At 42.4% G+C, this 16,760-nt stretch overlaps 2 protein-coding genes across 3 annotated transcripts in view; one reads left to right on the top strand and one right to left on the bottom strand.

Moving 5' to 3' along the window:
- Tmtc1 (transmembrane O-mannosyltransferase targeting cadherins 1) overlaps positions 1-16,760 on the top strand; it is a 208,883-nt gene that overhangs the window by 80,504 nt on the left and 111,619 nt on the right. The window lies entirely within an intron of this gene.
- LOC116099828 (40S ribosomal protein S4, X isoform-like) lies at positions 6,480-7,607 on the bottom strand. The gene has a single exon (XM_031383954.1). It carries the CDS (start codon positions 7,568-7,570, stop codon positions 6,578-6,580), a length of 993 nt encoding a protein of 330 aa, XP_031239814.1. The 5' UTR covers positions 7,571-7,607; the 3' UTR covers positions 6,480-6,577.

The raw sequence follows: 16,760 nt of genomic DNA, 5'->3' as shown, positions 1-16,760 counted from the left end.
CTGGACTAGGTTTAAGCCATTATGCTTGCAGTAATTTGTTGCAGTAGTCACAGAACTTAATGCACGCAGGGCCCAGCAATGGTTCTCCAAAAACATAAATGTATGTTAGTTACAAGCCTGTTACTGAGAGCATGCATGGCATGTGCAGTTTACCCAGAGGTAGTGTATAGATATGAGGTTGACCACTGCCGTCCAGTGTGGCCTGTTAGCAAAGGTTATAAGGCCTGTGTTTATCATAACAATGCCAGTTACATAGGTCATAGGTATTTGCTTTAGAGGGAAAACATATAAAACAAGCTACTCTTGACAAACCTATTAATATTTTTAAAAAGCTCAAGTATACTATATGAAGGATATATCTCTCAAAGACATATGTGTTTTCTACAAATGCTAAGAGAGTAAACTAGAACATCCAAAATGCTATGAATCTACCTGGGCATTTTAATAATCTAGTTTTAGCCCAGGCTGTCTGAATTTTTACATGAAAATATTTCTCTAATTTTACAATGGAAGCTAGCTGGTGAACAGGTCCTAGTATGTATCACTCTCACACTAAATGAGACTAATAAAGTATTTTTTTAAAGGTTTGATGAAGATAACTTATATTGTACAATCTTAAATATACAAGGTAGTGTTTTTAATGGATCTGTAGAGCTCTGAGAACTGTCCTGCAATCCAGACTCTGCACACTCTACCACCAACAGAACTGTCTCAACGTGAGCAATCACTCTTACTTCCACCCAGGGCAGCCAGCATTTGCTTGTCTTTGGGAATTAGCTTTTTCTAGATGCTTCACAGAAGCTGAATGAGGAAGGACTTGATCTTCTGTACCAGGTTTCTTTGATGCAGTTTGGTATTTTGGAGGTTTACACAAAGTATAATCAATACTTGCATTTTTTTTTATAGTAAATTGTACTCACCTGTGTTCAGAAACTAGACACCTGGAGTGTCATAGATAACACTGCTCTATCCATTCCAAAATAAACAGTCTTAACTTTTACTTTTTTAGATGGATGCCCAAGTACTTAGGAATACAGAGCTGAATTATATACTGAGGTCTTCCTCCACTCCCACATTTTTCCAGGCTGGCTGTAGAGTTAACATATCCCAACATAAAAAGTTTACTCACTCCCATCTTCCATGGTGCTCTTTGGTCATTTATTTACTTATTCGCTTATTTATTTGTTCCAGACATCCTAGTGGATACCAAGTGGTGTCTCACTTCCACTAACGACTGACAGTACCGACTGGGTCCTGTTAAGCAGTTCTGATAGACATATTGTTAGCTTATCATCACTCCTGACTCAGGGTATATGTATGTGTACAGACACATACATACGTTTAATTATTTTTTCCCCTAACCAAGAATGGTATATAGCATACTATGAGAGGAGGGGTGAGGTAGTAGGAAGAGTTGAGGAGAAAAGTGAAATAATGAAGGTACTGAAAGAAAGAAATGAGAATAAAGCAAGTGTGAGGTGTGGGTGGGTAGGAAGAAGACACCTTATTAAAAAAAAATACATGCAGTGCCTTGAAAGCCAGCTCACATTTTCACTGACACACTGGTGAGACAGTGACAGTGGTTGGTTTGGAAGCTCTGTGTCCAAAGTAATGACATGTGTCAGCTCACCAGCTCACCTCACAGTGCTTGCTTGGGATGGGCAGTTCTTTGAGCTGAGGCTAAAGAGCAAAACCCCACTTACCCGCAGGCAGACTCTGGCTAGGACAGCACCTGGCACCTGGGCTCCTTCCCAGGATGTGTAAGCAGCCGACAATTCTGCATATGGAGACACTTTGATGGTATAGCTGACCATGCTGCTGTGACCCCGCCCATATCCCCCATGCTCCTGTAACTCCACCCATATTCCTCCTCTAAGTCAGCCCCACTGGTTCATCTACTTACACTTAGTTAGGATTGTTCTCAGTTAAGCCTGTTTGGCCTTCTCTATCTGGGGTGAATAGAAATAGACTCCTATCTATAGAATACATACGGGCCTGTAATCCCAGTATCTCAGGAGTCTAAGGAGGCTAAAAAATTCAAGACCAGCCTGGGCTACAATGTGTTCAAGGTCATCCTGAACAACCTAGTAAAACCCTGTCTCAAAATACAAAGTATAAAAGAGAGCTGAGGAGAGAAGGGATTGGGGGCTGAATATGGTATGTGTGTGGGGAGGGGGTAATGTATACACATATACTTTAGACAAGTGTCAAATAGATTTTTTTTTTTAATGCAAAAGTAGGGCTGGAGATAAAGCTCATCGGTAGAATGTTTGCCTAGCATATCCTAACCTCACTACCACAAAAACAATGAAGGGAAAGAAAAAAGTCAGGAAGAGAAAGAGAGAAGGGGAAGGGAGGGGAGAAAAAGAAATAATAAGGACAGATCTTAGACCATCTTAGGCCAGAAGAGGACTTTAAGTCCCCTGGGAATGGAATTAGAAGCAGTTATGAAGGACCAAAACAGGTGCTGGGAACTGATTTCCATGGAGATCATAAATTACTACAGAACCCATTCTCCAGCCACAATTGTTTAATCCTGGTCTCAAAGGATAGCACTTCCCCCACCTCCAGCACAGTCAGATAACATATGTATATTTGAAGGTCTTTCCTATTGTAATACCAGAGATTGAGCCACTGGACTATGGCTCTCGGGATTTACAAAATTAAAAAGAAAAAAGGGATATATATATATATATATATATATATATATATATATATATTCTTCACCATTTGAATTTATTATCAGATTGATATTATATGTGAGCTATGTAGATCAAAAGCTATGACTGGTTTCAGTACAGAAATCAGAGCTATACAGTAAGAGGACTCTTTGGCAATGGTCTTGGCTATAAACTTGTTCTACTCATCCTCAGTTCTTTAATATTGTTTAGAAACTCTTATTTTGAAAATTCCATCAGTGCCAGTTTATGAGCCAAACAACAAAAAAGCCTGATCTCATTTCTTTATTGTCACACTTCATATATAAGATGCCGAAGCAATATGCCTTAGTAATTGGGCTTATAAATAAATAGAGATTCCTATCTCATACAATGCCTGGTGCTTGGTTTAGGCTATTTTGAGACTCGAATTACATGTTTTCCTCCCATCTCAACTCATAAGAAAAGCCATATGTTTAAAGCACAGAATGTGGCACTCGCTCGATCGTCGGAGTCTATTAACATTCCCCTGAATTTACTAGCAAGTCCCCCTCCCCTTCCACTAGTATTTCAAAAGTGCTCTAAGAGCCTCCACAGTGAATAGGGAGGTTTTTTGTTTTATTTTGTTTTTGTTTGGTTTATTTGTTGTTTTTTTTACAATGATACCTATGCCCCAAGGGCTTGGCTTCAAATGCCACCTAGGGTTTCGTGCACATCACAGACTGGATACCAATTAGGGTCAGCAGAAACAGGTGTGAGTATGATATTGGGGGTGCAGATGTGCTCAAAAAAGGGCTTGGTTAACTATGCACTGTTCCACCCCATAATTAGTATGTTCCAGACAACAGTATAGTTGAGCTGTGAGCATTCATGCAGCTTAATCCCACTCACAGCCCTGGATGAGAATAGCTTCAAGAGCGTGGGATCCCCGCAATCACTCAGCAATTCTAGAGGGTAATGTTCCTGCAAACGTCCTGACTTGGCATTCTAAAGCCCTGGATGTTGGGGAAGCATTAAAAACAAACTCCCCAGCGTCTGGTCCAGGAAGTAGCAGAGTGATCTAAGCGCTTCCTGTGAGTTAGGACAGGAGTTCAGATCCTGAAGACGCACTTGAATACTAGGTGTGCTAGACAGTTGCCTGTAATTTCAGCCTTGGAGGCCGAGACAGGAAAGACTGGCTAGATCAATGAGCTCTGGCTTTGATTGAGAGGTCCTCCTCCAAAGAGGGTAATGGCGGTTTCCACACGCATGCGCACATGGGTGCACACGCTCGTGGGTGGGAAAAAACCAAAACAACCAAATCTGTGACTCTCCGTATGCTGCTCCGTGTGCTTTATAAACAACTTGAAGTTAAAAAACAGGACCTGTGGTTCACGCCTTTGATCGTAGTGCTGGGGAGGCAGAAGCAGAGGCAGAGGCAGGTGGATCTCTGAGACTAGCCTGGTCCACACAGCAGCGAAACATTATCTCCAAACTATTCAGAGCCCAGAGCTGCACATTTCATATTTGTTATTTGAGTAAAAATACCCTTGGGACCTAGGTTTGGGTGCTGTTTTAGACAAGAAAAGCTTGATTTATTTTTCTCTGATTTAAATGAAGTCTGAAGGTCCATGTTCCAGGGCTTAAAGTTAATTATGAGTAGCGATGCAACTCTGCTGGTAAAAAACACCTAGTGTTCAGGAAGCCCTGGTTTCTGTCCTCAGCACCACCCAAACCTGGTCTGGTGGAAATAAGCCTGTAATCGGAGCAGACAGGAGAATCAGAAATTCAAGGTTAGCCTTGGCTATACGGGAAACTTAAGACCCTCTAGGGCTAGGGAGACCGCGTCTCAAAAAAAAAAAAAGTTTTATTGAACACAGAATAGCATGTCTAAAACATCCGCTTCTGTTACTATTGAGGTAGAAAAAATTCCATGTCACTACAAGATTGTAGTGATTTTTAGAATACAGTGCTAACCAACTGTATGTGCATGCACACTTATGCTTCCTATGTTTTGTTCCCATTCTTGCTAAAACCTGCAGCTCAAACCTAGGTGGAAGCAGCCAGTATTTAAATCCAGGACTGTCTGCTTTTAGAGATTATTTTCATGGTGGTAGCGATTGAAACCATCTAGGGTAAGGCTGGCAAATCGATCTGCAGATAAAGATTAATGACTGGAATTTGATTCCCAGTACCCACATAGTGGACACAGAGGACGGATTCCCAGGTTATCCTCTGATTTCTACTTGTGAAGCTTGACACAAGCCTTCCTGAGTTGGTGAAACTGCTCAGTTTAAGAGCACTCGTGGTTCTTGCAGAGGATCCGGGTTCATTGCCTAGTAACCATCATTCCTCCAGCTCTAAGGAATCCTCTTCTGGCATACAGGTGTTGCACATACATGCAGGTAAACAAAAGCCCACTCATGTCATGTGTGCTAGGCACTACCACCAAGCTGCATCTGCAGCCCTAAAACCAGACCTCATCTTCCCACACTTAAGCTGATCCGTGTATCTTATTTACCAATGACCTTGGTTTGGGTATGTTTTAACATTAGCAAATTAATGAGATGCCAGTTCATTTAAAGGAACTCTCATTTAGAAAAAAGTAAGCCATCTTTCTGTAAATAAAACCCTTATCTTTGGGTATAAAGTTGGCACAGTGGTTAACACACCTCTCTTTGCAGTGGTCACAAGTTTGTTCTAAGCACTCACAGATCAGGTAGCTCACAATTAATTATAACCCCAGCTTCAGATGGATCTACCAACCTCTGGCCTCTGTGGGCAGCTGCATTCACATGCTCAGGTCTCTCCACAAATCTTTAAAAACTTGTATCCTTGGTTGTATATAGTATTCACTAAAAATCCTCTAAAATGAAAGAAAACAAACCAAAAAAACCTTTACCTTCCTTTAACTGGGAGTTCACAAACATCTGAAATTCAAGTATTTTCTCTAACCAATACTAGTAAAACTGTTACGGAAATTATCTTTTAGCCAGCAAAAGGGCAAAACTGTTAAACTATTATTTAACTTTCCTGGCTCATTGACATTAAAATGCCAATAAATTTGCCAGGTGGTGGCAGCCACACCCATAATCCCAACACTTGAGAGGCAGAGGCAGGATGATCTCTTGTGAGTTCAAGGCCAGCCTAGTCTGCAGAGCAAGTTCCAAGACAGTCAGGGATGCACCAAGAAGCCAAGTCTTGAAAAAACAAAAAAATTATTTGCACTTATAAGCCGCTACTATCAAAGCAACTGAACTCTTTCATAATTTAGTTCCTTTGCAAGTCTTCCTTTAGTGTTTTGTGGTGCTGGATTTGCTACTTCTAAAAGAGAAAATTATAGCTACATTTTGTTTTAAAGAAATACCCTGACAATGGACTACAGGTTCCTAAATTAGATGTGACCTTTCAGCGTTTTCGCTAAATTACTTTTCTGGGAGTTAGAACAGCAGTCCAATTTTTACACCTCATAACTTTTGGGGTTCTCTATTAAGTTTCTGGATGTTAAAGAGGCTTTTTTTTTTTTTAATTATTCACTTTATACCTCAGCATCAGCCCCCTCTCCTCCCAGCTACCCCCAGGCCCATCCGTTCCTTTTCTCCTCTGAGAAGGGGAGAGGCTGACTTTTAAGTCTTAAGTTTCTACTAATTTCATTGACCTTTAGGAATTGAATCCTAACCCTGGCACATTAAAGAAATAATGAAGTTCCACTGGTTCAGTGATCGGCAAGGTTAACCAAGCCCTGAACGTACCCATTTCTTTTTCAAAATGAGATGAACACACGTCTGGGTGGTTCCCCCATTATGGCAGTGAGGCACGCGAAGAAACATAGGCAACCAGAAAGAAGCTTGCTTCCTTTTTTAATTCAACATACTGCTTAGAAACTTGAAGTGTAAACAAATTTAAACGCCCCTTCCCCGCAACGTCCCTCAGAGTCCACTTCACCCGCTCTGCTTGGCCGCCAGCCTCTTGTCTCTCTCTTCGGCGATGGTGAGGCGGATTCCTTTTCCGCGGGGGAGGGAGATCCACGGCTTGTTGCCCTTCCCGATCACGAAGATGTTGGAGAGGCGGGTAGCGAAGCCATTGCCGTTGGCATCTTTCACATGGACCACGTCAAAGGAGCCAGGGTGGCGCTCGCGGTTGGTGATGATGCCGATGCGCCCCAGGTTGGCGCCTCCGGTTACCATGCATAGGTTGCCGGTATCAAACTTGATGGCATCGGTGATTTTGCCGCTGTCTAGCGAGATCTGCACGGTGTCGTTGACCTTGATGAGCGGATCAGGGTAGCGGATGGTACGCGCGTCGTGCGTCACGAGGTGCGGGATGCCCTTGGTACCCACGAAGACTTTCTTCACCTTGCACAGCTTGTACTTGGCCTCCTCGGGCGTGATGCGGTGTACCGCGAAGCGGCCCTTGGTGTCGTAGACAAGGCGGAAGTTTTCGCCGCTCTTGTCGATGCTGATGACATCCATGAAGCCCGCTGGGTAGGCCACATCGGTGCGGACCTTGCCGTCGACCTTAATGAGCCGCTGCATGCAGATCTTCTTCACCTCGTCGCCCGTCAGAGCATACTTAAGCCTGTTCCTCAGGAAGATGGCAAGCGGCAGGCACTCCCGCAGGCGGTGCGGGCCGGCAGACGGACGGGGCGCGAACACGCCGGTCAGTTTGTCCAGCATCCAGTGACGCGGGGCCGCCACACGCTTCAGGTGTTTCTTGGGACCACGAGCCATGGCGGAGCAGCAAGCGGAAATTCGGCCTTCTCCTTCCCAGAGCACAGCGGAATGAGGCGAGCTGCGCGCGCCGCCGAGAAACCCCGCCCATCCGGGTCCTTTCCAGTAGGCGGGACTTCCTCGCGCCATCTGCTGGCGGGAGGCCGGAAGAGCACGCTCTGAATTAAGGGGCTTTTCTGCTTGAATTCTACTACCTGCCTTCATGGAAAGTGTAGTCTGTAAGATCAAGAAAACTCACTTGAATACATATTTTATACTATTTTTTTAATCACATTTAGTCCTTTAGTCTGCGCATGCGCATGAATGGGAACGTGCTTGCGTGTACGTGCTTACGCCTGTACGTGTACATGCGTGTAAGTACGTGTAAGTTAGAATGACTGCTAGGAGTTCGTTCTGTGCTAGCTATCGTACGGGGTTTGGGAATAGAACTCGGTTCCCCAAGTTTAGAGGCCTGTTTCATTCTAAGCCATCTCACTGGCCCCTTAGTACTATTTTGTAAATGCTTTTTTGGGGGGGGGAGGGGTTCGAGACAGGGTTTCTCTGTATAACCCTGGCTGTCCTGGAGCTCACTTTGTAGACCAGGCTGGCCTCGAACTCAGAAATCTGCCTGCCTCTGCCTCCCAAGTGCTAGGATTAAAGGCGTGCGTCACCACCGCCTGGCTTGTAAATGCATTTTGTTTGTATCATCTTTCAGACACCCTCAAGCCCAGTGACTCTCAACCCTTCCTAATGCTGCACCCCCCCACTATAGAATTATTTTTGTTGTTACTTCATAGCTGTAATTTTGCTATTGTTATGAATCGTAATGTAAATATCTGATATTCAAGATATCTGATATGCAGCTGGGGGGGGGTCGTAATCCACAGGTTCAGAACCTCTGCTACAGCCAGCCAGCCCCTTATTAAGTGGCCAAAAGGCTCAACAAATGTTTTTTCCTCTTCTGTGCAGGCAGTTTGGGGCATGAGCTATGGTGACAGCAGAGATGGTAAGGTTTTTACATAATATTAGTACCCTGTTCTTCCCTTCCTGTGTGATGCCTGTGACACCTGTCAGGGAAGAGGGAACTTGAGAGAGCATCAGGTTGTCCAGCAATGTAGATCTAGTTGTTCTATATTCCTGGAAGTTGCCATTGATCATCTACTTCCTGCTTAGAGGGAGTTCAGGCCTTTGTTATCCATGGCTTCCCTGAGATGGAGGACCCTAGTATCTTAGGGTTTCTATACCTGGACAAAACATCATGACCAAAGAAGCTACTTTAGGACCACACAGAAGTGGCTCTCTATCAAAAATATATAGCAGATTACTTCACTGTTTACTTGGGGGTTCCCAGGACACTGTCAGTCATATTTTAGCTGATGTATGCTAGATATCCGTAATAGCACTATATTGACTAAACATAAACTGGTCCATTCGGCCTTGGGTTTCCCAGTATCTTATGGGAAAAACTTCCATGAACTTGAAGTATGACCAGTATTTCAAAACAAAAATGAGTATCTGACACCTCTGTTCACTGATACACAGATAACTGTGTCAAAGTTTGTGTTTGGAAATCTTAGTGTTGTATGATGTTTGGTTTGGGTTGTCTATAGCTAAGATGGATTATTTAGGTATCATTATGGTTAGCATTTATACATGTGTTGTGTTTTTAAATATAGACCTCAGACTGCTGGTAATTAAGGATGTAAGCTTGGTTCAAACTTGGGCTTTGAAGTATCAGCCCAGTCAGCTTATTGTGCACTAGATCAGACTGTTGTATTTCTTGTGTAGAGGAGAATCTGCCATCCCAGCACTTGTTAAAGACTTACGTTTCTTCCCTCCTTTTCCTTTTCCTACTTAAAATACATTTATAACAAATGCCTTACTGGTTCCCTATCAGATGGCACAGAAAGCACAGGTGAGAAAATTCTAGTTTGCATCTGTTCAGAATAGGTGACTCCCACTAGAAAAGTACTTGTTTTGTTTTGTTCTTTTATTAAACTCTAACAGGGAACAGGAAGAGGAGAAAGGGGGACAAGAAAAGGAGGAGCAACTTATGAATATCAGAGAGTCCATAGAAAAATCAAATGAATTTTTGGTTTAAATTCTGTGGAAATTAAGGTTTGGCCTAACCATTAGCACTTTATGGCACTGCCCAGTTCCAGCTGTGTATGATGTTGTTAGGAATGACTTTCCCTTCTAAGTTTCCCAGGACTTTTTTCAGTTTAGCACTGAAAGCCAAGTGCTAGGCAGATTGCACTAGTTGCCATCTTTGAGGACAGTTCAGCCCCATGTATAAAAACTTCCTGTGTATGGAAGCATTGTACTGGATAACATTCAGAAGACAGTTAGCTTCATGCAATTTAGGGTAGGGAGAATACATTTTGTTAAAAACCAGACCTTGCAATCAGCAGGGTTTATAAAGGTAGCGTAGCAATTTAAATGCTTAGAAATTTAGAACTAGAGTGTGACCCAGAAAATGGCACTACCCAGAGCATTGAGCTGCTTGGATGTGGTGGCTCATGCCTTTAATTTTAGCACCCAGGAGGCAGAGGCAGGTGGGTCTCTATGAGTTCAGGGTTAGTCTAGTCTACAAAAAGAGAGGTCTAGGTCAGCCAGACAAAAAGATTGTTTCTCATGAGAACAGAGGAAAGAAAGAAAGGAAAGGCATTGAACTGAGTGTGTAAGGGAAACAGCTCTGAAGGAGGGGAAAAACAGTGCTATTCTTTGTTTGGTAACTTTACCCGTGGCCCAGTGACTGGAAATTTACCGACATATGATACTAGTCTCTTCAGCAAATGAAAGCTGCCTCCAAGAGCGTGAAAGCTAGACTAAACAAGTCTCTGTAAAAGTCATTACCACACCATGAGAATTAACTAGTAAGAGACCAGGGCCTCTGTTACATATAAGCATCCCTTCATAAAGGAGCAAGCTGCAACCATGAGGCATGGGTCCCACATGTTTAAATCCATGGCACCTTTTGCTTGTTTTGAGTGCATTAGGAAAAGGTCCCCCTTCCTCACGAAAGTCAGTGGGCATCTGAGCACACAGACTGGTGAACTAGCATGAGCCACCTCAGTACCTCAGTAGCTTCTCCTCAGCCAGCATCCTTGCATGTGCACAGTCTGTTCATTGCATGCCCTATGTGTCCATGGCAAATTCACAGAGTACCACGAAAATGGAATAAATCTTTAGCTTCTAGGAAAACACCCTCTTTTGTTTCTCTCCCCTTCCAGCAATGCTGGAAATGATAGACCTCAGTAGACAGTGAGTCCTTTCTGTATTTGCCCATTAATTAGGCATGAGATTAAGTTGGCCTATTCCATATTGATATCTTCTGTAAGTAGTGTAGACTTCTTGAAACATCTGTGTTGGCTGCAGACCATGTAGATTACCATGTAGCTAGGGCATATATTGCTCAGGGAAGTCCAGGCTGCCCAGTGTTCTGCTTGGCTTACTAGAAAACTCAACACATGAAGCCATGGAAGAGGTTTTGAGTTTGCTGTTGAGCATGTGGGTTGAGGTGAGGAGAGCTCAGAGGAGTTCTCGTTGAAAGTACAATTGGAAAAGTTGGTTTGGTAATGGTTGGGTGAGACTTTGTCCTCTTTCTGCCCTAAATGTAAGCAGATTAGATCTATAGCATAGACCCCAGAGCAAGGTCAACTGTAAAAGTGGGCAGGGGAAAGACAGACAAAATAGACTAGCCTGACCTTCATCTGTACAGACACCACAAATGAAGGAGACATCACAGATACTGATGGGAACAGTAACCTCACCCAGCAGTAGTGTGGCCAGGTAGTGCCTAGGTGTCTTAGGGTTTTACTGCTGTGAACAGACACCATGACCAAGGCAACATTATAAGGACATTTAATTGAGGCTGGCTTACAAGTTCAGAGGTTCAGTTCAAAGACATCAAAGCAAAAGCATGGCAGCATCCAGGCAGGCATGGTGCAGGCAGAGCTGAAAATTCTACATCTTCATCTCCAGTAGTGCCACTCCCTGTGCCAAGCATAATACAAACCATCACACTGATTGTTGATCATGTTGAAACTCCTAGAGAACCCTGAGCACTGGGTAGGGAAGTGGAGGATGAGATTTTTCTCTAACCTGCTACATATTCTTAATGAACATGGTCCTCACATGGCACCAGGCAAGGATGAGACAGACCTAGGAGACAAAATCTTCCAGGCATGTTCACTTTGCCTCAAAGGAAGCTGAGCAAAAGGGGAGTCAAAATCAACATCAATCATGTATGGCATTCCACTTCTATCACCTTTTCAGGGCTTGAAATAAAGATATCTTAGTATCTTTATTCTGATTCTAGGCTCAGTTTTGAGACACTTTCAAGAATCTACCAAGTGCTGTTGCCTGACTGAGCTGTTGGGGAGTTTGTTGTTTACTCATCCTTAGCCCTGAACTGTTGTCCAGGCACTTCTTGACCCCTTACACCATCCACACTCATGTCTTCAGTATCTCTCCAGCCTTGGGCCAAGTATTACCTCTCCTTTGTAGCTCCTTTCCTTTCCCAGCTCATACTAACTCTTTCTCTGATCTGTAGCCCTTTATCTTGTGCTGCTTTTCTGGGGCAGGATGGAAAGCACACAATGGCCCTTCAGGATAGTAAGATTGGGATGGCTAGCGGCCAGTATACAGATTCATATTCTGATTCTGCTGCTGATTGGTTTGCTTTTTAATGCCTCAGTTTCCCTAGTCATACTTGCTTCCTAATTATATGAATGGAGATTAAAAAATGATACATTTAGAGCAGTTTCTGGCCCCTGCTGTGTGCTTGGCGAACATTACCTGTTACTTAAATGTTAGATAATGGATTTATCCCTTTCATGTAATGCTTCTAAGGCCTGGCTCTGTTCCTGGTACTTTTCCTGTCAAATTGAATATTGTTATGTGAGTAACTTGTTACTTTTCATAATGCTGAAGTTGTAGTAGGTGTTCTCCTCATTTTCTGAATTGATAAGTTATATCTTGGTACTGTAAACTTGAATCCATTTCAGCATGTGTACTTGATATGTTTGTACTCCAGAGGGATGCACCCCAACTTCGGGCATCTTAGGAAGATGGCGATAGTTTTTCTGACAGTGATTCTCCAGCAGCAGACTGTGTGTAGCAAAGGCACAAGTTGGATTTGTATTCTGCCTCTCATTTTTTACTTTCTGTCAGAACTTAAGACAAAGTACTGGGCCATGAATGACACAACTTTCTCTTTCAAAAGACAAATATTAATAGTGTCCATCTTATGGGAACATACTCAGGGTCATGTGTACTAGCTTAGGATACACAGTAGACAGTCACTAAATGATAACCCAAAGTGCATTTTGCTGGTTTGCCCAGATAGTACTAATACTGTATATTCCTCACTAGCTTTAACTGTATCCATCACAAGTTTCTTAGTAAGCTTTAGAAATATTACATTGTGGTTGGCAGTGGGTTTTTTTTTTTTTTCTTAGTGCTAGGGTTTGTCTGCAAAGGTGGTGTATATTTGCTCGTTACTGTGATTTCATTGCATGAATCCCTTAATATAGCTGGTGCGCTACCAGTGTGGATGGATGGAAATGAAGGGAAATAGGGAGTATGTGGTGAGAGAGAAGAATGCATGGTCACAGAAGAGAACACATGATGTCAAAAAGGCATTGAACTATCTATCACACAACTCCATTCAGGTCTGAGGCTGTTCATGTGGTTTGGATCTGTCATCTGGAATGGTAGTCTCTGTTCTGGCAACCTCAAGGACCTCTCAGGAGCTAACAGTTAGAATGGATAGCAACAAACTCCTTGACACATAGTGCTGTACTAAAAATACATGTGATAGACCTATCAGAAGAGATTCTTAATATTTGAAATTTAGTGTGTGTGTGTCTATCTGTAATATGTGTGCTCTTAATTTACAAAGCCATCTCTCTACCTTCCAAAGATTCATATTTTAGAAATTTTAATATTCTCATCAGTAAAAATCTATTGTGTTTTCAAGTTAATTCCCAATTCATAAAAGATTGAAGCTCATTAAGATATTTGACACCCACATCTTATCTCACTCTTGTCTCACTGGTTCTTTTGAGAATTGCCCATGAAGATTTTATCTGCTCTTCAATCCCATGTTGCAGAATGTCCAAACTAACCCTGGTCTGCTCTCTGGTGCTCATCATTTGTCCTCTAATCATCCTCAGAATGGGCCTGCATCTACATCCAGCAATGCTGAGGATGGCCTTCTGGAGTAACAGTTGTCTCTCTGCCAAAGTCCCTTTATGACTCTTTTCTGTTACAAAAACAAACAGCTTCTACATGGTGGTACTTACCTATAATCTTAGCACTCAGGAGCCAGGGGCAGGAGAATCAGTTCAAGGCCAGTCTTGGCTACATTATGAGCTTGAGACTAGCCTGGGCTACTGGAGACCTTGTCTCATTTTCCCCAACCCACACCCCTCCAACTCAAAACCTCTGACAACAACAAACCCAGACTCTACCATGGTTGCCTCAACCTGTCCTGCTAGTACTCTGCCTGCACTGCCCATGGTTGACTTCTTTGTCTTCTCTCCTCCCGGGTATATTTTCCATTGTGTACCCTAAACTACTCTGCTGCTGGCTGTTCATCTCTGTGAGGCTGGCTGGTTTGACATCTCATGGCTCAGTGACCTTGTCAGCCAGCCTCCTCTCCTGTCACTGTTTCCCACTTGTACATAGGGAAAGCATAAAGCTTAGACCTCAGCACCCTTTAATATATTGGCTTTTAAGGGATGTTCATTAAAAGGTCTTTCAGAACTTGGAATCATATGTATGGAAAATTTTAGTAGACCTACTAAATCATAAAATGATAAACTATGCTAATTAATTAGTATTTGAGTCCCAGCACCCACATTTAGGTGAGCCTTATGCTATAGAAGCATTAAAAGATGGAAGCTTAGGGGAGTTGGTGTTGTTGGAACTTCTTAGACAGGTCTTTTTTTAAACATAGTTCAGGCTATCAGACTCACAGCAATCTTCCTGCCTCAGTCTCCTGAGTGCAGGGATTATAGGTGTGAGCCACTACACCCAGCTGTTGATGCCTCTGTAAAAGAGGTTCTGCTGAGCTTACCTCTCCAGAGCACAGAGAGTATCACCAGATGCCAGTATTAGTGCTGATCTTGGTCTTTGCAGGCTCCATGGCTGAAAAAAATAGATTTTTGTTCTTCATAAACTATCCAGTCTGTGGTTTTGTTTTGTTTTTCACATACAGACTAAGACTAAAAGTATAATGCCATTAACATCCATAAATGCCTTTTAATAATATAGAACTTACAACAGGGTCCCAGTTAAATGTGACATGACTCTTTGGTCTTGAAGAGGGAGGAGGAAAACTAGCAACAGTTAGGCTAATTAACCTTGCATTAACAGTGTTTAGACATTGTAAACTGAAGTCCTGGGGGTAGAGGGAAAGCTATATCTATGTACATTGTACAAGGCTAGTCGGATGACTAAAAGCTCTGGTGACTGTGGAGAGCTTGAATGTTACAGATCCAAAGGCTAAATTATTTAGGGCTATTTTTAGTCTCCAAAAAATCACGGTTAACCACTCACCTCTGTGTTTTACCTAAAATCCATTGTGACTATTAGATAAGTCCTTTTTGCAGTGTCCCAACAGACCACTGGTACACACCAGCTCACAAGCTAAGTGTATTGCCAGACTGGATCCAAGGCCAATAGCAAAGATGTCCCCATTTTGCTGTAATTTGCCTACCTGATGTTTTCTACTAATATACTTGAAATGCTTTGATGACTTTCTTTCTTATGTTAGTATGGAAATGTCACCAAACTGCTACCATATTGCAATATGTTATTTGGGGTAACCAAATGTGTCCTAGCCACAGTCTCTCATATTTGTCTTCTAGAATAAGCTATCTCTTCTTCTTTTTGAGGTAAGCACTGTGATTTTATATCTATGAGATACCCCTTATACAATTAATATTTCTATGTTCATAACTGAGCTTCCTAACATTTAAGGAGACAAAGTTACAGTTTGAAAAGAGGGTAGAGATGTCTGGCTTTCACCTGTTTAAGCTACCCATTGGGTGTCTGCAGGCCTAAGTGAAGTGTTCATGCTTTATTAGCAGGATCAGCTCCCAACCCAGGGTTAATGTGAAAAGAAGGTGGGAACACTCAACACAGTAACTGGCACCTGCCAAGTACAGTGGTGGAACTATGGCTGAAAGACAAAACTGAATTTTTACCATTCCTTGTAGAAAGAATTAAAAACCAGGAATGACAGCTAAACTAATTGTAGAGGAAATCTGAAGTGGATCCTTTATCTAAATTAATGAATGAAGCCCAATTTCATTGACTTTTGACATGGAAGGACCATGACCTTCTCCGAGTCAGTTTACATTTCTTGGAATGTGTGTGTGTGTGTGTGTGTGTGTGTGTATGTATCCATCCATGCATAAACATGTATGCACATATGTATGTATGTATGCTAGATGTGGACATCAACCATCTTCTCTAGTTTCTCTTTACCTTACTGTACTCCAGGTCTATGACTAAACCTGGAGCTTGTCTATTTGGATAGACTCTGGCCAGTGAGGCCCGGAACTTCTGTCTCTGATGCCCCAGCAGTGGAATTATACACAAGTGCTACTGTGCTCAGCTTTTTTTGTGTGTTACAAATTGAACGCAGGTCAATACATGTACAGCCTGAACTTTGTAAAACTATAAAACTACCTGAGTGCTTTGTTCCCTTCTGGTTCTAGCTTTTGATTCTTAAAATGCTTAAGAGAACAGAAAATCTTTCTCCCCTGTGGTCTCCCAGTCTTATTTCCACTGTTCTATGTAATAATCTAAGTAAAGATTTCTTTGTAAGAAAGAGGAAATTTTAAGGGTTTGAAGTTTTTGGAAGAAACATTCACCAGAGCTACAGAGTTGGGTGTGGAAGGTGGATTTGGGTTTCTAGAGGGGCTGAACTTCTATCAATGGATTCTCAATCGGCTCCCACCTCCCATCAGAACCATGGGACTGGGAAAGGCAACATCCAAATCTGACCCTCTGTAGAGAGGCTTTGCTGCTGACACAGTGCAGAGGAGGAACTTGTGGGCTCATGGCAGTGCATTAAAGAGGGCTCTAGTTTTTTGGTTTTTGGTTAGCTTATACTCTTTTCAAATGTAAGCTATGTCTTTGCTGTATTTTAGAAAAGTGAGAGAAATTTCTTTCCTTTCAAGGAAAACTGTTTTGGGATTGTCATTCCAAAAGATCTGAATTTAACTTCTTTCTGCCCTCGGAATATGTAATTCTTCACCAACGTCCTTTATTGTTTTGAATGTGAAAGGAAGTAAAATTAGTGTGGTTGGTATTCTGGAGGTATTTATGGTATTGTATGTAAGTGATTGGCGTACTGCTCAACAGTGACATTTAGCTGCTTGTCTTTTTTTTTTTTTTT

This window comes from Mastomys coucha, unplaced genomic scaffold (assembly GCF_008632895.1).
Source record: "Mastomys coucha isolate ucsf_1 unplaced genomic scaffold, UCSF_Mcou_1 pScaffold20, whole genome shotgun sequence".
Taxonomy (NCBI): Eukaryota; Metazoa; Chordata; class Mammalia; order Rodentia; family Muridae; genus Mastomys; species Mastomys coucha.
Note: the sequence above shows the minus strand (reverse complement) of the source record. Positions and strands in the feature narration are given on the sequence as shown.